Genomic DNA, 21446 nt, shown 5'->3' on the forward strand with positions numbered 1-21446 from the left:
GGCTTTTACTGTTTGTTTCTGAGCTGCCTTCTAATGCTGAGGTTTGCTGTCCCTAAGATTTATTTCTTAGTTTTTAATTGCTGGTTGGATGTGCTAGTGGCATCTCCCAGGCAAACCCTTTCTACATGATTAGTTTGGATGAGTCATTGGGCTCTAACTACTATGCCTCTATTATTTTAACTTGAATACACCCCATCTCAAAGATTTTTGGCCTCTTTTTGCAGTTGTGGAAATTCATAGCATGACATGGTTGAAGGTCTTGATCCACAGGCTTTCTGTTGTGAGTTTTCAGGGTTTTCACAATATTAAAGCACATTTCAAAGAATAACTGTTGTGAACCAGCCTCCTCTCCCAGTGGTGCAGATCATTTTCTGCTTTGTTGGCAGCTGAAGAAAGCAATGCTACATTTATGACAAAACTTAGTGAAAATAGGTAAAATTTAAAATACTTCATGTAGTTTCCATTTTCTTTTCATGCAGGTTGGTAAATGAAAACTGAACACAGCCACTCACACAGGCTCTGCAGTTTTTTATGGCCCAAAAGCAATAACTCAAGAGGCCACACTTTGGGAACTGCTACTCCAGATAATTCTAGTCAATCTCCTTAAAATACATCTGACCCTTCCAGAAATGACATACCAGCAGAATTGTGGCTGGCAAAGAGTATTTGTTAGGCCATTTTCATCGTTCGCTAAGAATCTAAAATATTCAAACCATTATACTTTAAATGGGTTGAGATAAAAGCTAAATTGAATGAGTGTAATTTTCTTCTAGCTTATGCACTTCAATTGAGAAATTTTCATAAAGCTGTTACATTGATAGAGGGCATATCAGTTATTGGGTCTGTGATGACTCTGACCCATGTTAAGGATGTGACTTCATAATCTCTGGCTACAGTCCTTCCTATATTCCCATTTTAAACAAAGGAGACTTTGTCTTACAGAAGATGAGAACTGGACTCAAAACATTGTCTTGGGATTCAGATGCCATGTCCATGAAAATGGGAAAGACCCAAGCAGAAATACACTTCTACAACAGGAGCTGAGTAAAACAGCTATTACACTATTATGCAGTCTGACACAAGGGTTTGCTGAGGAAGTACCACCCTTCTTTAGACAATGGGTTACACAAGCAGTTTCTCACCTGAACTTCGCTTGGTAAGCCCCTTGTGTAACATTATTGCACTTGTTCTGTCAGACGAAAGCAAAATGCATCTGCTTAAAATCTGCACATGGTTCACAAAAATGTTTCTAGAGTAAATCCAGCCTATACTTAGCTCTTTGTCCTGTGACAAGGATAACACATGGGTTGCTCTGAAAAGATACTGCTTTGGAAAACACCTCCTAATTCTTGTTTTTGAACTCCCCCAAAGTTTCTGAAAGAAGACTTCAACACATCCAGCTGTAGCCACAACTAATCAGAATAGGAAAAAGTGGGGAAAGACAAAGAAGTGCCAGTATCCTTTACCTGTAGTGCCAGATTTTAGGTGCTGAACTCGGATTCAGCAGTATCGTATTCTGCAACTAATTTTAGGATGGTAAATATGACAGTGCTCTAATTAAAGAGCAGCAGAAACTAGTTCCATGTAGTTTTTTTAAAAGATCCAGAATGAGATCTCATGCATCAGTTACTCTCTTTACATCCACAGAACTCCCACCGAGCTTGGCAGGGGTTTATAGAAAGTCTGGCATCTGACTTTGACTCTAGAGGACTGGTTTGGGGGTGATTTACCCAGGAAGATAAAGGGGCCCCTTAGCAACTCCCTCAGCACAACAGATGTTCCTGACACGCTGAGGGAAGAGCCATTCCATTATGCACGGTCCTTGTTCTTCCTCTGCCCCCGTTCCAAACCAGTTTGACCCCTTTCTGGTTCGGTTATTTTACATATCCTTCTATTTTATTTTAGTATCCGAGTGGCTACACCAACCACTTACTGTCTGTCTAATTAAGGTCTCTCCATTAACTGGTAATTCTGTAATAATTCACAGCTGTTTTTCCTCTCGCTCCTAAATCTATTGTTCCCTGGCTGAAAAGGCTGCAAGACCTTAGAAACTATGGATAGCTATTGATTTCTTTGCATTTAAAATCCAGTATGTGGCTGCAAAGGCCTGTTACAATATCAGAGAGGAAGATAAATGTCAGTGCATAATCTGCTAGGAAATTTCACATAGGAGTTGATTAAAAGTCTATGAGAAATCATTGCACAAATGTCTTCAGGTGTATACATATATATAGACATATATGTAGCTAATAAATATATAGCTAGATATACAAATATATATGTATATACAGAGCTAGTTTAGACCTAATTGTTATGAAATTAGTAAGTGGCATTCACCATTCATGCATTCTTCCTAGTAGCAGAGCTAGATTATTTCAGCTTATACTCTAAGCAGCAACATACCAGTAAGCATTTGCTTGCTTCCCCTGGTAACCTAGTAGCTTAAAGAGCACGAGCAGTTCTGCCATGGCCATTTTCTCCAGCAAACCTCCAAGAAAGGGACCTGGCTCTTCCACAGGTGTGTTTCCCCAGGTGTCACAGCTTCTTCAGGACATGGTGGCTCTGGACTGAGGGTCACCAGTCTGAAGGTCATCGGCCCAAGGAACTCCAGGCCAAGGGTCACTGGCATGGCGGTCGCTGTCCCGAGGGTCGCCGGGCTGCTCAGTCCTGCTTGCAGATGTCTGCAACGTTGAGGAACCTCCTGACGACCACGGCAAGGCAGACGGTCAGGAGCAGCATATAGCCCACGGTGCCTAGGTAGGTGGGGGCGGCCAGGGGTGCCTTGAGAAACTCGGCCAGCCCGTCCTCCACGTAGTGCACCTGGTCGTAGATGCTGAGGAAGGTGAAGATGTGGAAAAGCTGATGGCTATGCCCCACGATGTCGAAGAGCCCCGGCTGGATCCGCTCGGGGATTTTGCTGACGTTGAAGAAGGCGGCCACGAGCAGCCAGAAGTAGCGGCGGTAGAAGTAGACGAAGAGCGTGGGGTTGCGTGCGCGGAGGTCGAAGAAGAGGCTCTCGAGCATGATGGGGCAGGCCATGCTGAGCGGCATGGCGAACACGAAGGTGCGCACGGCGAAGGGGTAGGCGCAGCACGCGGCGCGGCTGCGGCAGCAGGCGGCCGTGCAGCCCACGGCCAGCGCCAGCGCCACGGGCAGCACCAGCACGCGGTAGGCCGCGATGGGCAGGCTGCAGTCCAGCTGCCAGCCCAGCCGCTGCTGCACGTAGCGGCTCATGGCGCCGGCGTCCAGCAGACTCAGCCCTGGCAGCAGGTAGTAGGAGTAGGCCACGGTGCTGGCGAAGCCGTAGTAGCTGATGGAGGCGTAGTCCAGGTAGAAGAAGGTGGCGCGGAGGCGCGGGGAGAGGCAGCTGAAGAGGTGGGCCGTGCAGCTCATGGCGAAGGTGAGCAGCACCCCCGAGGCGTAGCACCAGAGGGGCAGCAGGGCCGGGTGGTGGAAGGGCACGTCCCCGGCGCCCCGCAGCAGAAGCAGCCGCCCGAAGCGGGTGAGGAAGAGCAGCAGTGGGATGAAGTGGGTCCAGAAGTTGAGGGTCTCGTTGGTGGGCTGCAGCACCGAGGCCAGGCACTCCTGTGCCGAGCAGTGCAGCCGCCGGTAGCCCGAGAGGATGAAGCACTCCACGAAGTCCTCGGGCACCTCATCCCACCGTAGCAGGGCGGCAGGGCGAGGCGGCGGTGGCGGCGGCGCCGCCTCCTTCTTGTCCCCATCGCCCGCCGGCATGCTGCCGCTGCCCCGGCCGGCCCCGGGCTCGCCGCCGACCGGGCGAGGCAGAGCCGCTGCGCCCGCAGCCGCCGGCGGAGGATCCGCGGTAGCTCTGCGCCTCTCCGCCCCCGCCGCCGCCCCCGGCAGCATCACTCATTGCAGCAGGGGCAGTGGCAGCACCGCCGCGGCTCCTCCCGCCCTGCCGCCCGGCATCGCGGTAACTGGAGACCGGCGGCGCATCCAGCGCTCCCGAGGAGCGGGAAGAGACGCCCCCGCCGCCCCGGGTAGGGTTTCCCGGGGTGGGAGGCGCTGGACACCCGAGCCGCCGTTAATGATTGATGCGGCCGCAGCGGGGGGGCGGGTCTGTGAGAGCCCCCGCAGCGAGGCGTGTGGCCGGAGCGGACCCGCGGCGCCCCTTCCCGGCCGCAGGGTCACTGGCACCGGCACTGCCCGGTGCGGGGCCTGCCCGCGGGGCTGTTCTGCTGTAAAAAGCACAAAGGGGGCACCGGGGCGCCCGCCCAGCCCCGAGCGCGGCTGCGCCCGCGCGTGCGGCGGGAGCCCCGGGAAAAGGGAGATGGACCCGCGGTGCTGGGGGATCCCCGGCGGCGCGACAGAGCGGGGAAGTACCCCCAGACAGGGGACGGGTGGCAGCTGGGTGGCGGTCTGTCCTGTGTGCTTCGGTAAGGCCGCTGAGACCTGATTTCTTTGGTGACATTATCTCATGCAGTGAATGCAAACGTTATTTTAGGCTAAACCTTCCCGGCCGGGCTGCATGGGGTGAGCGTCACTGACACACACGGCACCCACCTTATCTGCGCGCTCCGAGCGGGGCGGCTGGGAGGGACACTCGGGAACGGCTGGCAGGAGCTGCTCCGTGTTGATCCTTGGGCAAATCCTACACTTATTGTCACAGTTATGCAAGCAGCACAGTTACATAATCGGAATATAAAAATACGGGGGAAAGCGCTGTACGGGTGTTACTTTTCCTTAAGGCATCTGAAGGAAATTAAAGGTTAATGCACCTGCACCAGTAATGCAGATACAGGTAGGAGCCAGACTAAGGGATTGCTCTCTGCTGCTTCAACGTGTTTGTTTCCTTTTTGTTTGTTTTCAGATAGCCTTAAATATCCAATAGTTCTCGGTTGCCAAAAGTACATTTTACATGGTGATATTCAGATACGTGCATGGTCACATGACATAAACTGAGGTCAAGTGTAATTAGAATGCTTTGTCCAAAGATTTTCATTAAAATCTTATATTTGGTAGTGAATCACAACAATGTGAAAAATCTTCTGAACAAGGGGGCAATCAGAAATAAGTTTTTTAAGTTAGCAGAAATAAAGTCTTAAAAGTGTATTGCTGAAAGTGATTTTCAATGCATTTTTCATTAAAAAGTCGGGCAGACTGGTGACACTGTTTATAATCTTTATAAAAATTACACAGGAAACCTGCTAAGAAAATAAGCATAACTGAACAGTGCTGAGAAGCCAACATAGGGAGCAAAATATTAAACAAAAGACATTTTTCAGACCGCAGGCCTAATATGCTCTGGTACCCGTGTGTTTTAGAGGGGATGCATGCTGGAGTGCAGGGACACAGCAAGCAGACACTCCTTGGGGAGTGACTGACAGGGCTCTCCCTGCAGGGAGCCTCAGGAGTGAGCAGGGCCCAGCTCCTTGTGGGCTCTGAAGTGTGGGATTTTGGGAGAGGAAAGGCTTTTGGGGATTACTGGAAACTGCTCTGCCTCTGGTAGAGGTCAGGCTTCTCATGGTGCTGCTATCCACTAGAGAGGCCACAGAGGAGACAGGCCAGATGCTGGACTGGGTGCTGCATCCCTGCAGAGGCAGGCAGTGGGGAGGGGGCTCTTTGCTAAACAACACCCACCCCTGTCCTGCTCCCAGCCCACCACACCTGCAGGCACTCCCAGGAGGGCTGTGGTGATCCTGTCTCTGTCCCATATGGCAGTGAGACTGCCAGTCAATGCCACTGCATGCCCTGTGGTAGAGGGCCAGAGTGACCATGATCTTCAGTCTCTCTCATGAAGGTTAGATAAGAAGGGGTGGTTGACTGAGAGCAATCAGTTTCAGACCTGCACTAAAGAGGCTGTTGGAAAGCCACCAGCAGCTGTTGCAACAGATGGTGTCTAGAGAACGACAGCATCCACTGCTGATTGGGAACTGCTGGCCTTGCAGCAGCAGCAGGGCTCGTTTGACACGTTCTGAGTTTGCTGCAGCCTCCCCACGTTCAGGGATGTGGGAGGCTTTCAGGCCTCAGGGAGCTCTGGGCTGTGGCCTGGCTGCCTGGGAGACACCCACTGGGTTTATGGCCCACTGGGGCAGCCCACGCTGGGAGGAGCAGGTGGGCTTTGCTTGTGATTCAACACTGACAGTCCTGGTGCACACTGGACTGTCTGACTGTTGGTGGAGGTACACACTAATGCTTTAGCAGCCACTTTCATGGAACTCATTGCTAATGATCTCAGTCTTTTGCTTATTTCCAAGGCAGACTCCTCACAGGGAGAATGATCTCTGAGGACAGCCTGGGCTTTCATAAAGACTACTGCATACATATTACATTGACATTGAGTATTCTCCTCCCAAGCCAGCTGTGGGATAGTGTGCAGGGAACCTTACAATTTGAAGCACTTACAACCTCAAAATAGCCTCTTATTCATATGTAGTCCATCAAGGTTAGTATTACATGACTATTATGTGGTGAGCCAGGGAGAATCAGGACATCTGGAGGTCACAGAGAGGAGTCCACGTAATGTAGTGCATGAAGAGCCTCTCCATTTCTCTAACCAGTGTTTATATTTAGAAGGGCATGGTCAGCATATACCATGGTTAATCCTACCATGTGTAGAATTTTCTGCAGGCTTTTTCTCCAAATAACCTTTTAGAAGACTTTTAAAGCACTGATGAAGGTGCTGCCTAATGAGGTAAGTAATGGAAGCTAATGTTAATCAGAGCTGGATGAAGACTCAAAGGAAAAGATACCAAATGTTTGTTTCTACATTATACTTTTGTTTTATTCAATGTTGAAGTAATTTCTGAGGTGTTATTTTGTCTGAAATATCAGAAGCCCTAAAAAATATTCTAAATTACTTCAACCCTACCCAGTGAAATTATGCCTTTTGATTAGGAAATGAAAAAATAAAAGCTAAATGCATGTTTTGCACTCAAACATACTCAGCACACTAGGGAAGAGGTTGTACTTAGCCCTCCTACTATACACAGCTTTTTTGAATAAATAAACTAGATTTAAAAAAACTTAAAAAGAGAGAAAGTCCTAATGTGAATATGCAGTGATGGTGTTTGGAAGATTTAAGATGCTTTTGAAGATAAACCTTTAGCCTCACCCAATTCAACTCATGCTGGGAAATATCAGTCTTAATAGAACTTGCTTGACTTAATCCTCCATCATACAATTCCACCTGTATAATACCTTTTTTATTTTTAAATCTTCACTTCTAGGACAGATTTTGATGATTTCTTTCTCAGTAATGAGTTTTATCTGAGTAGAAACACTTACCCTCTTTGTTTCCTCTGGATTTTTCTTCTGCACTGAAACCTTTTTAGTAACTCTGACTCTATTGTGACATCTTTCGTGCAACCCCACTAAACCAGAGAGAGGGCAGAATTTGGCTCTATTTAAAAAGAGTAGCTATTAAAGAAAGGGAAGCTTTGGCCTCATCTAACTTTGTTTGCTGTACCTCATGGTTGCAGTTTCTCTGGGAGAACATCTGAAGAGATACACGGACATACAAAAATAGTCCTTTTGTTCTGTGTTGGTTTTTTTATCCTTTCTTGAGTGTGTATCAATCTCTTGCAAATAATGGTTTGATAGGTAACTTTTCACTGCACTGATTGCAATACTTTGTAATAATTGAGTAGACACTGTGCTTTGATCTAATACTGAAGTGATTAACTTGCCTTTAAAGATTCTGCTCCACTGTCTTTGTAAGACTGGATAAACAGGAAACCTTGCATCACTTTCTCCTTCTTGACTAACCAACTAGGGTCAATTATACTCTATAAAGCTAATACCTTGATAGATAAAAAAAATGGGAGTGATACCTATATTTTAAAGCTTCAGCTGGAGGAGAGAAAAGGTAGATGTTGTGAATGGGAATAGCAGTAACCAACACCATAGTTGCACAGCAATGTTCATTTTAATGTCTTGGTGATCAGGAGCTTCTAATTTCCTGCCCTCTTTACCTTGAATATCTCCAGGTTTGTATCCTTTATGCTTTAAAAACCAGCAATGAAACCCATCTGAAAAAACACCAAGCACAGTAAACTGGCTAAAATACTTCACATTTAAAGAAAATTTCTCTGGAAGTTTAGTTGTCTTCTTAGAGTTTTGAAAGATTTGAGGTAAAACTTGCCTTTTTCTTGACAGCAGCAAATCTGAGCGTAAGTATTGCTGTGAAATTAGTTTCACTGTGATGAAGAATAACGTATCGGGTGGGTGCATATTTCATGTTTTCCATGGTCAAAATCCACCGCTGCCCCAGATTCCAGGGGCTTGTGGTAAGAGCAAAGTACAGCTTGTCCTTTGCAAGGGTTGCAGAACTGAACCCTCACTTACAAAGTGCATAACTGAGAAATTGTTTTGTTTGTATGTGCAGAGTGGGAGTGTTTTGCAGAGCACAAATTGCTACTCACTGTTAGTAACCTGACAGGAGGGACTCTCAGTATGGCGAAGGAATGACTGGCATTGCACTAATCTTGAACTTCCGTGCTTTCAAAACAGCTGATAGATGTGCACATCTGGATTCTAGCCACGTAGGCTAATTCGCTCTGACAAGAAGCTGCAGGAGAACTTTTGGAATTAAGCCTTCATTTGATATTTGCACTAATGCCTGCAAACTACACCGCAAATGACCGACCCTTCTCAGCCAGACGGCGCAGGTCAGATGCTGCCCCTGTGACTGCTTTGCGTAATGCCCCTCTTTGCTTGAGGCATCCCAGCGGGAGGAAGAGCCCGGGTTCCCTGATAAGACGTGTCCCAGGAGAGAGCAGCGGGGTCCTGGAAGGGAGAGCAGCTGCTGAATGGCAGGAGTAGAGCAGCAGTCACAGCTTAGGGAAGGCAAAGCACTAGCACTGAGAGATGGAGTAACACAGAGATGGCTCCTGCCAGGGGACAGAGAGCAGACAGAGCAGTGGCAGCAAGACCAGACTTGCTGAGAGGCAAACTGCTCTCTCCCAGACAGCCCCTCTAGCTATTTTTCGTTATTCCGGTGGTCCCTGCTAAGGCATCTCAATTGAGGCAGGCTGAGGGCTGCCCGCCTCTGCTCGCAGCGCTCCCTAGCAACCCGCGGGGCACGGCGGAGCTGCAGCCGCCTCTGCTGAGAACCCTCGCGGGCGGAGGAGGCGCAGGGCGGAATGAGGGAAGAAGCTGGAAGACGGCTGCCTAAGCACTGGGGAACACACACACAGCCGGTTGCTTTAGGGATCTGTGAGCCACTCTGCGAAACTACGCAGGAAAGTGTGAAACTACAGAGTTACAAACCTGTGCACCCAGCAGCTACACTCCTGTCCTACTCACTATCTGCCTGCCTCATGGCCTCGAACGTGCTTCCTTTGCCACAGGCTAGGGAACTTCCACAGCACCCGAAATCCTTCCTCTCCCTTTCCCTCACACCCACGTTTGCTAAAGAATTGCAGCAGTTCTGTGCCCTGGTCTGGAGTGAGAGCAATGGAGAGCTTTCTTCTGAAAGTTGGGAAAAAAGCAGCCAGAAAGACAAGTGTAACACACTGCAGCATGTGGTTTACTTAATGTAGCTTAGTGTTAATTATTTATGATAATTCGTGATTTTTCCAAGTATATTGCCTAATGATACCTGTCATTGTGACTACAGTTAATAAACAATTCCCAGGTCTGCAGGCAACCAGACCTACTGCATTATAATGAAAAATGCCTACAATTTGCTTTTAAATATTATTATTATTAGCTACCCTTTCCAGCATTAATTCTCCATGGATTTCTGCATCTCAGTTTCCTTTCCTTTCCTTCCTGCCCTCGCTTTCCCATGAAGCCCAAAACCGTGACATGTGTTCTCATTCACTAACTGTATACAAGTGCTACTGTACTATTGCAATGTGTTATAAATAGCACAGATTGAGGAGTACAGTTCATTCTGAAAAATTATCTTTAGAGATGACCTTTGAAACTCTTAGCTATTTCTTTCCTGTTTTTCTCAGCATGCTCTGGATTGTGATGCTCTTAATTTGGTGCAGTTTATTAATTACAAAAGAGCGTAGAGGCTAAGCAGTAAGAGAAGGACTTGAACAATGAGGTGGATAATTAAAATGGATTAATGAGGTGGATAAAATAAAGGGATTGAGGCCAAATGGAGCACAAATTTTCTAAACATTATTGGCACCGAAACCTCTTGTCATCCAAAGGCACATTCCTCTTTCCAGCTAGATGTCTGTTTCTCATCCAGAAGTGTCAGTCATCTTTCATGCCAGGTTTATTAATATGGTGCCAGCAGAGTTGAGCATCATCTAGTGTCTTCTCCTGTGGCCCCAAGTTCCCCAGCTGGTTTGCTTTCAACTCATTGCTGCACCTGTTTGCACTAATATGTTAAAAACCACCCCAAAAGCGGGTCACAGATTATACTAATCCCGTATCTCTGCAAGGCAGTGAAATGGTTCTCAAGTAAACAGGGGGAAAGATGGGGGAAGAGAAGGGCTTGGCTTGGATTCTGAAGCAGTAAATCCTGCCTAATCCATCCATAATGCTCCTTGACCAACGCCATCCCTTCATGTGGAAAGACTCCTCTATGGGAACGTTTGGGGCTCAAAATATCCTAAAAAAAAGCCTGGTGGAGTTGTGACTGTCAATGCGTGGGTTTGATTTCCCCCTCTTTCCTGCCAAGCCTCAGTGATGCCTCCTCAAATTTATCCAAGAGAGCCGTGCAGGCTCCTGCAGGCTGGAGATGGGACCAGCACGCGCTGATCGCTGCAGTCGCTCCGGTGTGTTCGGTACAAATCCTCCCTCCGTGGGGCCTCGGCCGCCCGGCCGGTACCGGAACATTCGGCCTTGTGTGGCGGAGGGCGGCGCCAGCAGCCCGAGAACGCGTGGTGCCGTGTAGCCTTTCTCCCTGCCTCAGCTGCAGCTGCAGACTGAACTGCGGAATAAAGCAGCTCGTACCTAAGGAACGATGGGGAGCGTTATTTTTTATTTTACCATTTTTTGTGTAACTTCGGGTGGAGTCACGTCACGTGGCACGGGCCGCCTCGGGCGGGCGCTCGGCACGGGCCGTGCCTGCCCCCTGGCGGCGCCTGCGGGGCAGCAAACCCGGGGAGCTCTTCCTGCTGCCCGCCCTGCTCTTCCTGCACATTGACCCGCGTCCTCCGCCCTTCAGGGACAGAGACTTCCCTGCCGTTCTCCAGCCCGCCGTGAGCCTCGCTGCCGCGCCGCTGTGCCCTGTCCGCCCTGCCCAGCGTGCTCAGCGCTGGTGACACGCGGTGACATTGCCATGGACGTGCTCGCAGCTGAGCCGTCACCCTGACACGGCTGCGGGCAGAGCAGCGGCTCTCACCAGACCATGTCCCTGCACACTTGGACGCACATCTGCAGCCGGTGAGGTTTCCTGAGAGTTTTGCCCTCCTCTATAAACTTCCAGCCCTCTGCAGTTGCCTCTGCCCTCTTCAACCTTTCCTTTTGCTTTTTTTTCCCCCCTTCCTTCTGGGACTTTCATTCTCCCGTGCCCCAGTGGTTGTTAGCACAGGCCCTGCTCCCTCCTGCCGCTCACAGGGCAGTGCGTGTCGGCAGGTGGTGGATTAAAGCTTTCATTAACTTCCTGTATCTTCCTGTCTTTTCCTTAAGTATTATCTCAGTCCCTGCATATTCCACTCTGAAAATCCATGAAAGCACGAGGATTCAAGACTCGTGATAGATGTGACGGCTGGTTATAATCCCCAGTTAAACAGCCTTCAATACACTTGCAGTTGTAGTGTGATATCAAACCCAGTAAGAAAAGGTGTGCTGTGTTAGCCCTTTCAGTACTGAAGGGCTTTTCTCACTGAGGTGCAGCATTTCGGGTTCTTCCCAGCGCTGTCCGCTCCGTTTCCCGTCGCTGCCGTGCGGGCCGAGCGCTGCCAGCGGACGGGGCGGCCCTGCCGCGCCGGGGGGGAGGGGGGAGCCATCGGCGGCTCGGCCATCGGCTTCGCGCCCTCCGCTCGCGGGCTCGGTGGGATCGGCGCTCGCTCGGCCGCCGCCAGGGCTGGGCGAAGGGAGAGGCAAGATGGCGGACAAGGCGCCCGGCGGCTCGCAGAAACCCGCCGGGAAGGTGAGGCCGCTGCGTCCCGGGCCCGCGCCCGCTCCCTTCGCCTCGGGAGGCACGGCCCGCGGCCCGCTCCGATGCGCTCGGGGAACGCGGCCCGCGGCCCGCTGCCGCCGCGGCGGGGCCCGGTAGCGGCGGGGCGGCGAGGCGCGGGCGGCGCGGCCTGCTCTGAGCCCGGGGTGACCGCGGGCCCCGGGACAGGGTGGGGGGCGGGATGGGGGCTCGGGGTCCCGGGCCTCTTGCGGGGCACGCCCGCTCCTCGAGACCGGCCCGGGCACGTGTCTGTCCCCGTGGCCCGGCCGAGGAGGGCGCGGGGCTCGGCGGCGGCGGCGCTGTGCCGGCCCGCAATGCCCGAGCCCAGCCGTGCCCACCGACGGCTTTCGTTCCGTTGCCCTCCCTCCCTCTCTCCACGTGGGCTGAAGCCCGCGCAGGGTGAGTTTCCAACTCGCGGGTGGGAAGGAAAACCACGAATTGAGATGGAGTGGGTTCTTTTGAAGCGCGGTGAAATTACAAGTTTCATGGAATTGCTGCGGCGTTCCCCGCGCTTTTCACGGAGCCCTCTGCACTTCCTGTGCTTGCTGCTGGCTGGATTTCCAGCCCAGGAGCGCGGGTAGCGCAGCCGCTCTGCAAAACCTGGCCCAGAGCTGTGCTCTGGAGCAGCGGGCACAGCACGGAGCTGCCTGCGCCCCCGGCATCGCCTCTGCCCGAGGGTGGAGGGTGAGATACTTTGGGGGGTGCACTGGCCGCTGATGGTTTGAGGATTGCTCCCTTTCATTCACTTTCGTTTCAGGTTTTAGGTCAGAAATATATAAATCCTCCAGGTTTTGGTGTGTGAGTGTGTAAGTCATTCAAAGGGAAAGCCGTGTTATGGCTCAGGAATTTCCAGTGCTACAAATGAATAATTTTTGCCCATCTTTTTATTAAGCAAGACCAGGATTATTTAGTTTTTTTAAATTTTATTTTGCTGCCAAGAAACTGTAGTAATTAATGCAGTTGGTAGTGAAATGTAGTTACTTAAAGTCTTTGCATGTTTACTCAGTTGATACTAGAGTAGGAGTGTTTTGTTTTTGTTTCCCTGTTACAATCTGTTCCAAATATTGCTAAGAAAAGTTTTTTAATCTTGCTTTTGGCTTGGAATGGCAAATAAGAGCTGGACAGAAAACTTCAGTAGTAAAATAGATCTTAATTTGTGGGCAGTGGCTTTCAGGGAATAGGACATTTTGGGATTTCAAGTATAATTAGAAATGGAATATTTAATTATTGATGAGTGCAGCTGATAGCGTGGTACAGAACACCAAGCCAGATGTGATTCCTTTCTTTTTGCAGTTACATCGTAGGCTATTTGTGTTCTGTCATTTGCTATTTCTGTACTGATGATACTCTTTTTTCAATATTCAGTAATAATTAATTTATAGGGATTGTTTTCTGTCCTAGATGTCAGTCCTGCAGAGGTGTGCTCAGGCAGTTAACTCTTCCATCCCATGGAAGCCGCCTAGGAAATGTAAGGTCAGACTGTTCATCTGTCAGGGCCTGCTGGGGACAGTCTGTACCTGCACTGCCACCTCTGTGCATCCCCTCACCCCTCATTCCCCGTTCCTCCAGACATCCTTGCCATGTTCCACTTTACATCTGGATCTGGCTTGTTCCTTCTTGTCAGTGTTATTGTATGTGCCACAGAAAATAGGGGTAGTACCTGCTTGGATCCATGGGAATGTTTCTGTTGAAAAGTGAAATAAAATAAGACATCCTTATCTCTTGGGATTTATTTCTCAAAAACAAAACAACTTGGGGAATCTTGGGGGGCTGAACAGCGTGTGTCCCCTTTGGTATCTTTGTTTTATTATTCCATAAGTGCTTGTGATATACATTGAGATAGTTTTCAGATGTCTGCAGAAAGAAGTGGTATTGAAATTAGTAATATTTGTTTTAATTAGTTTATTCACACAGGGATTAAAATGTATATTTTTAGTTGAGCCTATATGAGAATGTTTATGGTTTAACAGTTGAGCAAATAACCATTTTGCTAGATTTTATGAAGTAATTATTTATCAGACATTTTGATTTTTTAAATAATTTTAGGATTCATTTACTTACATAATTAAAAGTGAAGTTGTAGGCTTCTTTTGCAATTACATTTGTTTTGCAAATACAGTAATTTATGTACCTCACAGACTCATAGGATATGTTTCAGTGGCAGTTCCAATTCATTGCCTTTGCTGGCTTCTGGATACCTGCTGGAAAGACACAGTGACCTTTTATTTTCTGTGCTCTGTGAGGAGCTGTGACCTAGTGCCTGAAATAAAAGAATTTCTCCCCTTCAGAATGGTTGGAATTTGTTTTTCAGTCTTGTTGTCCAAGTACCGAATTTGACCCAGTTTTTATATATATATATATATGGTGTAAAATCCCATTTTTTTCAGCCAGGCATTGCTTGTTTGATTCACTGGAAAACGCTGCTGGAGGTGGTGCAGGTTCAGGGAGCCCCCAGTGCCTGCATTGCTGTGGTGGCAGCTGCTTTGTGTGATACTGGCAGCTGCTAAATTACTTTGAGAGTCTCCCATGTGAAATGTGTTGCAAAAGCATTAACTATTCCTTTGGCACTTTGAGATTAGAATAGCAAGATTGGTGCTTGAGATTTCCAGAAATCCAAGTAGGAAAGAAGGATAATTAAAGAATAGAAAATAGACATTGCCAAAGACTGCACAGGACATCAGTGTAGGGCATGATTCTGAAATGACAGATACAGATGTTCAGTTATTTATGTAATGACATTTTAGCTGCTCAGTGACTCTTTGATTTTGTTATTGTATCTTCTGAGAATAGTTACTGTCTGGCAAGGCGACTGCTCTTACATAGACTGCTGTCCAAATTGGGTGCCATATGCAGAAGAAATCCTGAAATAGTCCACTTGGACCAGGCTGTACTTTTCCCTTTTTCACCCCAAAAGCTGGACCTGTTAGCTGAGTTGAAGGTTTTAGTGGAATACAATTCTGTACAAATACTTCTGGAGAAAGCCACTGTCCATTTGCTGTTGTGTTTGCAGTTATGATTACTCAGGTGGGAACTAATTCTAGTCTGCATTATTGCAGTAACTGTAAACACTAAATACATTAGCTGTGAAATAATTGGCAGGTGTTTTCAAGCACTTATTTTCTGGAGAGAAAGGAAGATTAAAAAATATAAGGCAACCTGGGAACCTCCTTTAGCTGAACTTTGACATCTTAATTTATGATGTGTTCCATTTGTTTTTCCTTGCTGTCAGTGCTGACACAAGGAGTCCCAGCCTTCTCTACTCCTTCCCTAGCAAGCATTGTCCTCTCTGGTTGCTTTGGCATGATTTGGGCAGCAGGCTGCTGCTCTGAGTTGGGAGAGGCTTTGGCTGAAGCTCTCCATCTCCCTGTGGTGGGTGATGAGCTAGACCAGGAGCAGTGCTGGAGTTCAGTGTGACCACTGTGGGGGCAGGATCAGTGGAAGGTGTTAAACAGGGCAGGAGTGGCTTTCAGCAGAGCTTCCTGTAAACATTTCACCCTGAAGCTATTGCTCCTTTCAAGGACAGGGCTTTCATTTATGTTGTAAATTGTAGCAGTAACAGTTGTAAAAATACCATTCAGCATTTATAGGACCACAGATTGTCTCCTGGGTTCTATTAGCAGCCTGTGTGCTTTTATTGCTCTTTGTTTCACTAAATGACATTAGTATTAATTTAAAAAAATATTTTATGCAGCATATTTTAAATACTTGTGAAATAACACAGTCATGCCAGGTTTACTGAGAGATCTTTAAGTCTGGAGAAACCATGAAGAGCTGGATTTGTGGGCAGGAAGAAAGATGTTGGAAGGGCTGTTCTCTTCTCTGTTTTCCTTGGAAGCTTCCATGAAGCTAGAAGAAAATCAGGATCTCAGAGATGTCTCTGCTTTGGCATTTTCATGGAAGTTTGTCATAAATCTCATTTGTCTGGTCCTTTGAAGTTTTTGGTTTTTCTTTTAGAGGTTGAGTGAAGTTGGCTGGGCTCAGCTTTGGGTGACCTGAGCTCCAGGACTGGGCTTTGACAGGGCTGTATTTTAATGCAGGCTGCTGAAGTGACACTTCAGCTGTGCTGGCACATGCTTTGACAAATGTACAGTGTGAAAGTGATGGAAAAAGTGATCCAGCTTAAAAAAGTCTGAGTGAGGACAAAAAAAAGGAAGATAGTTTTCATGCAGAGATGCAGTGAATTAGGGGTAAGAAGGTATTTGTCAATTGTCTGTGCTGGCAGTGACTGAAAGTTGGATTCACTGCATTTTTTCTGTTGGCATTTTGAACAGGAGGGAGCTGTCCTCACTCACATCTCATCATGTGTAGGGCAGAGCTTTGTGTGTCTCTCAGCAGTTAAATTCAGTTGAGCTGCTTGACGTGATGAGAACAGAAAAAACAATCCTGCTCTGGATTTCAACACAGGTGGGCAACATCTTCTGAGATGTTTCCCTCTGTTAGACACCGATTCCGCTGAGTCAGAGCAGCTGCTCTGACTCCTAAGGAAACAAAATGGCCCCTTTTGTCAAGGCAGTGCAGATGGATGCAAAGTGCAGTGCTGGGAGAATCTGTGATTTTTTAAAATAACTGCTGTTTGGAAACTGGCAGTTAGCAATGTGTAATTTTGTCAAGAACCTTTCATCTTGTGCTTTGTCAGAACAGTTGCTTGGTTGGTCAGGAGCAGTATCAAAGGTAGAACTAAATTTATTTAAGGTAGAACTAAATTTATACATAGGAAAAAGAAGACCTTAAAAATAAGAATTGTTGAAGGAGGAAGATGACATGGCTCTCCAAAGCTGCTAGTTATTGTGGGGTACAGTTGGTCTGAAAGCTAAAATTGCTTTTAGAAGTTTTCTGAGTGCACCTTAATAGAAATTGTGCTGCTCAGCTTATGTTCAGAGTGGCTCCACAGTGCCATGGTCTCTGTGGGGGGGTTGGGACGTGCCACTGGACTCCCACAGAATCTCTGTGTGCCACCACACACTGCAGCCTTTCTGAGCAGTATCATCTGCTTGCTGCTGGAGAAGCAGATTGTGTCTTTCTTCTTTTTATGTTCTTCCTCAGGATAATCTGTGTCTGTCCTGAGCATTGCCACTGTTACTCTGTGTAATGCTTTGTTTGTGTCCCTCCTGGGAGCAGCTTCAGCACCCCCCTGTTGGGAGCTGTCACTATCAAAACTTCCATCAGTGAAACAGATGTGGGGACTCAGGAAGGGGCCGTTCCCTTGTGCTGCTGCCAGACAAGCTCCTTTCCTGGAGCAGCACAGCAGGGCAGACAGCCCTGTACACTCCACCTTTGGGACTGATGTTTTGGGCTGCAGCTCTCACTGTTTGTTGGAAGGCTGAATTGCAGCTGGGTGCTGCTTGCCGCAGGGTGGCAGCTGGCAGCAGGAGGAATCTGCTCCCATGCTCTGCAATTCTTTTGCGCTGTGTACATCTTTTGTCTGTGTGATGTTGGGCTACACTTTCCTAAAGTTTTGAGGGGAGGACAGCTTTCCTTAGGCTACATTTGTGCAGTCTGGAGACCTGTGCATAACAGATTACTGATCTGAGTGCCACAGGCAGTTGGAGATCACAAAAAAATCCAGCACCAAGTACACAGGAGGAGAAGTTTGCAGGCAGTGGCATTAGTAAAAAATGCTTGAGATATTTGCTTCCATGCGGATTCTAATGGACTGCTACTGCTGCATGTGAACTCAGCTCGTTATTAGCTTCTGGGCAGAGTTGTGCTTGTGAGTCATGTACAGTGCTGCAAGGAAGGGGATTTGGGAGGTCCTTGAGAGTAAGACATGATTTTTCCCCCCAATTTTTTTCCTGCCCCTTTTATCTTTCTTAAAAAACCCTCCAAACATATTCCTAGAAGCCTTTTGCTTCTCTCTTGCAGGGGCTATATCTGTGTTGCACTCTGCCTTTGTGCACTTAATTCTGGTTTCTGTTGAAGACCATTTCTTTCTAAATTGATTTTACTGTATAACATAGGAGTACACTTGTTAAAAGAGAAATGTCTCTGTCTTAGCTGATGAAAAAGCAGGATGCACAATAAAAAACAAGGCCTAGTAAATGATCTTCTAGAGTAGTATTTGGTGCTTGTTGGTTTTGAAAGACTGGAAATGAGCATCATATATTACTATTTCTGGTATAAATTATAAACTCTTGGTAATGAGGAGAAATGCTAATGTTCTGTAACTAATGAACAGATTTCAGCTAATGGGAACATGTTATTTTGACTTAAATTTCAATTAAGGTATGAATTGTGCATCAGGCAATAATACTTTAATTTTCTGGAATTTGGGTATTACATAATTTAAAAGTGTGTTCTCAATCACTTAAGCTCACTTAAAACCTGATTTTGTGTATATGCTGGTTTAGGTGTTAAAGTTCAGTTAGGGTTTAAAGTAACAACACCAGTTAGTACCTGGTCACAAGTTGTGGTTTTTGAGGTGGCCAGGTTCCATCTATGCACAATATAGTAAAAACAGTTTTGGAAATTATTTTATAGGAAGCCAAATGTAATCAAACACTTAATATAATCTTTGACAACCTTTAATGACAACTCTTGGAGATGCAGTGTAACTAACCTACTTTTTTTCCCAGTGATGCCACTACTGATGTATTTATAAAATCCATCTGTGGAAATTGAGATTTTTTAATGGTCTGTCTTTAGGTCTGTCTCTTATTTGCCTTATATTGACATTGTTCCTGAGGTGACCTAGGTCAGATAGATCATTAAAATATGTTATATAATAAAATACATTGTATGTTTATATACATTATATACATATATATACCTATAACTTGTATTTGGATGTTGAAATTGAAATGAAAATTCACATTCCAAGAACTGGGAAAAACCCCCCTGAGGCTGTGTGTCTGTGTCTTGTTGTGTGCCTCACCTCCTCCTCATTCTCTCCTCAGGTCAGAGGGCCAGATGCAGTACATACCACTGGATCTGCTGATTCACATGTAAGTCCAAAACACTTAAACAAAAAACCAAAAAAGTTCCAACCAAACCCAAACTCAAAGTAGGCCTGTTTTTAAAGAAACCTGCTTGCTACAGGCAGAGTCTGGTGCATTGGGTATGTAACCTGTAGGTGTTTGCAAATGAACCAATGATTTCATGTTTAAAAATACTCCTTGAAACTTTCAAAACAAGCAGCAATGTAGGAAGCTGTGCTGCATGGCACTGCATCCATAATGGGTACTGGAACAGAAAAAAGCTGCAAGGACTCTGCATGGGTTTGTCTCTTACACTGGGGAGCGCTTGAGGATGCAAGGTGATCAGTCCTGGGAATCATGGGATATTCAAGTGCTTTTTCACATACAGTTGACTTCTCAAGGCTGAGACAGTGTGGCCCTAATTCCATCCTTTATTTTTATTTTTCTTTTTAATAGAATATGATAAAAGAAAAGGTAAGAAGAATAACCTGGTCCTGCTGTCCCCCTGCCCCTTATCCCCTCAGTGACGAGACCTTTGCCTGGTTGTGTGGTTGGTATGTTGCATGAAGACTTACCTGTTTCTGAGCTAAAATGAAAACAGGCAGCAAGAGCCAAACTGGGAGTTAATACCAGACAATTCATTCTGTGGTTTGGATTTTCTTCAAGATTTCAATTTGATTTTGTACATGCAGAAGTCAATTACCAGCTGTTAAATTGCTTGTAAGAGCATTAGTTGAGTTGTGGTAGCAGAAACTTTTCATAGAGAAGTAGCTTGTTTTATTGATTTCTTTTACTTGCTACAATTTGGGCAATTACTCTTAAATCTCTTCTGAGTATTTTGTACTGATGGAACTGGAACTTTAGTGCTTTGTGCCACTTCACAGTCAGTGCAGTATTCTGGTTAAACAGAAGTTTGCTTTCATACAGAGATTTGATTACTCAGCTGTAAGTTTCTCTTTGCTTCTGTCATTTGCTTACCCTTTTCACAGTATCTTGCATTTTTTGAAGGAGGAAGATCTTCAAGTTTTGTGTAGTTCTGTTGTTAGGAATTCTGTGAAGCTGCATATGGTTAATGACAATGTTATAATTGCCCATTGGAATCTAACTAGCAGGCATAAATTAGTTCAGTCTTAACTTTATATTGTTCCTGCCAGTTGGCGGGTGTTTTTTTTCCTGAGACCCTTTCTAAACTGAGCAGCTCTTAGTGCCAGAACTCTTTATCTTGCAGCTGCTTCCTTTATGTCACTGGAACAAATATTCATGTGGCTGACCTGCAGGTATCCTGTGACATTACTGTGAGAGATTATTTTCTGATGACAGGATAAGCCTTGGGTAGGAGTGTGGTATTTGCTCTGCCTGCAGTGCTGTGCCATTACTGTGTGGTCATGCCAAGGTTGTATATTGTTTGTCATATTGAAATAGAAGCTGCTTTTCAGACATCTGGGAGATGGGATTTTATTAAATTTAAAAACACACAGATGAATTAAAAGCTCCTGATAAGCCTGTCACAGCAGCTCACGTTGACAAACATGGTGTCATAAACCAGATAACTTCACAGAGAACACTGCATAAATTTGTCACTGATAGCTTTACTTTCAGTGATGAAGAGGGAACAGTTTCAAGGAAGTATGAACTGCTTGGTCCTATGCTTAGCACAGATCTGGGAGTGATGCTAAGCAAGGATTATAAATTGAAGATATTTCAAACAGTTTGTTTTTCATGGTGCTTTTTTATGAAAAAACATTTTTAATGGGAAGCTGATACTAGAAATAAAACTCTTTGCAAAGACAATTATTCCTAGAGGAAACCCTTTGCAGTTGGTATCAGAATATTTTTTCATAATATGACATCACCTTATTTGTCTTGATGTTGCGTTGAGTTGATTTTTTTTTTAAGAACTGTCATTGGAAAAATCATAGTTTTAAGCATCACTGTGTGCTCTGTGTAAGAGCAGCACAAATATTTGGAAAACAAGACTAGTAGCTTCTGGGGCTTTGTTGTTGTGCTGGTTCTTCATGAATTACTGTGTTAAGGCAGGAGTTTCCAGAGAGGTATCTTTTCTCTCTTTTAACTTCCCACTGCCCGTGTCTTTGGGACATGCTCTTTATCCTGTTGTCTTTCTTCTCTTGATGCTTTGCTGCCTGTTAACTACCAGAATAGAGTCTTAAGAATTCCAGAAATTACTGTTAGGTGGAGTACTTCCTTCACCAGGGTTTTGGAAAGAAATTAGAAACAGTCTAGGAGCTGAATGTGAAGTTTTTGTGTGAGGTTTTTGTATATCTGAAAACCTCTAGAATGCATTTTGTTGTTCCAACAAAGCTGTTAATTTTTACCTTGAAGTACAATGGAAATTTAGCATCCATATGGTTGTTCCATTATCTGTCCTACCTTGCACAAACATTATTCTTGCCAAAAGAGTCAGAGAAGCTTTTTTGAGGGAAGGGGGAAGAACTGTAAAGCAAAGCATGTATTTCTGGAGGTTTAGA

General features: G+C 46.3%; 3 protein-coding genes across 7 annotated transcripts in view; 1 reads left to right on the forward strand and 2 right to left on the reverse strand.

Moving 5' to 3' along the window:
- PCOLCE2 (procollagen C-endopeptidase enhancer 2) overlaps positions 1-11891 on the reverse strand; it is a 58412-nt gene extending 46521 nt beyond the window's left edge. The window contains exons 1-5 of the mRNA XM_054283009.1: positions 11737-11891; positions 10993-11301; positions 10671-10878; positions 9009-9139; positions 4525-4683 (exon numbers count right to left, since the gene is read on the reverse strand). Of these exons, the coding sequence (XP_054138984.1) occupies positions 4525-4683; positions 9009-9139; positions 10671-10878; positions 10993-11301; positions 11737-11891 (962 nt within the window). The remainder of the gene's footprint in view (positions 1-4524; positions 4684-9008; positions 9140-10670; positions 10879-10992; positions 11302-11736) is intronic.
- PAQR9 (progestin and adipoQ receptor family member 9) lies at positions 396-4280 on the reverse strand. Its single transcript, XM_054282397.1, is given in 2 exon segments — positions 396-3763; positions 3765-4280. Coding segments are annotated over 2 exon segments (1212 nt in total). The 5' UTR covers positions 3875-4280; the 3' UTR covers positions 396-2661.
- Positions 11107-21446, forward strand: part of U2SURP (U2 snRNP associated SURP domain containing) — a 42276-nt gene continuing 31936 nt past the window's right edge. For 4 of the 5 annotated variants that reach the window (XM_054282402.1, XM_054282403.1, XM_054282404.1 and 1 more), the window contains exons 1-2: positions 11939-12019; positions 18940-18987. In XM_054282402.1, coding sequence (XP_054138377.1) covers positions 11975-12019; positions 18940-18987 — 93 coding nt within the window. In that variant the 5' untranslated portion in view covers positions 11939-11974. Of the gene's footprint in view, positions 11311-11938; positions 12020-18939; positions 18988-21446 lie in introns of those variants that run through there. The other variant, XM_054282406.1, reaches the window with a different exon arrangement.

Source organism: Melozone crissalis, unplaced genomic scaffold (assembly GCF_028551555.1).
Source record: "Melozone crissalis strain CALT ecotype California unplaced genomic scaffold, PUWL_Pcris_2 ptg000034l_1, whole genome shotgun sequence".
NCBI lineage: Eukaryota > Metazoa > Chordata > Aves > Passeriformes > Passerellidae > Melozone > Melozone crissalis.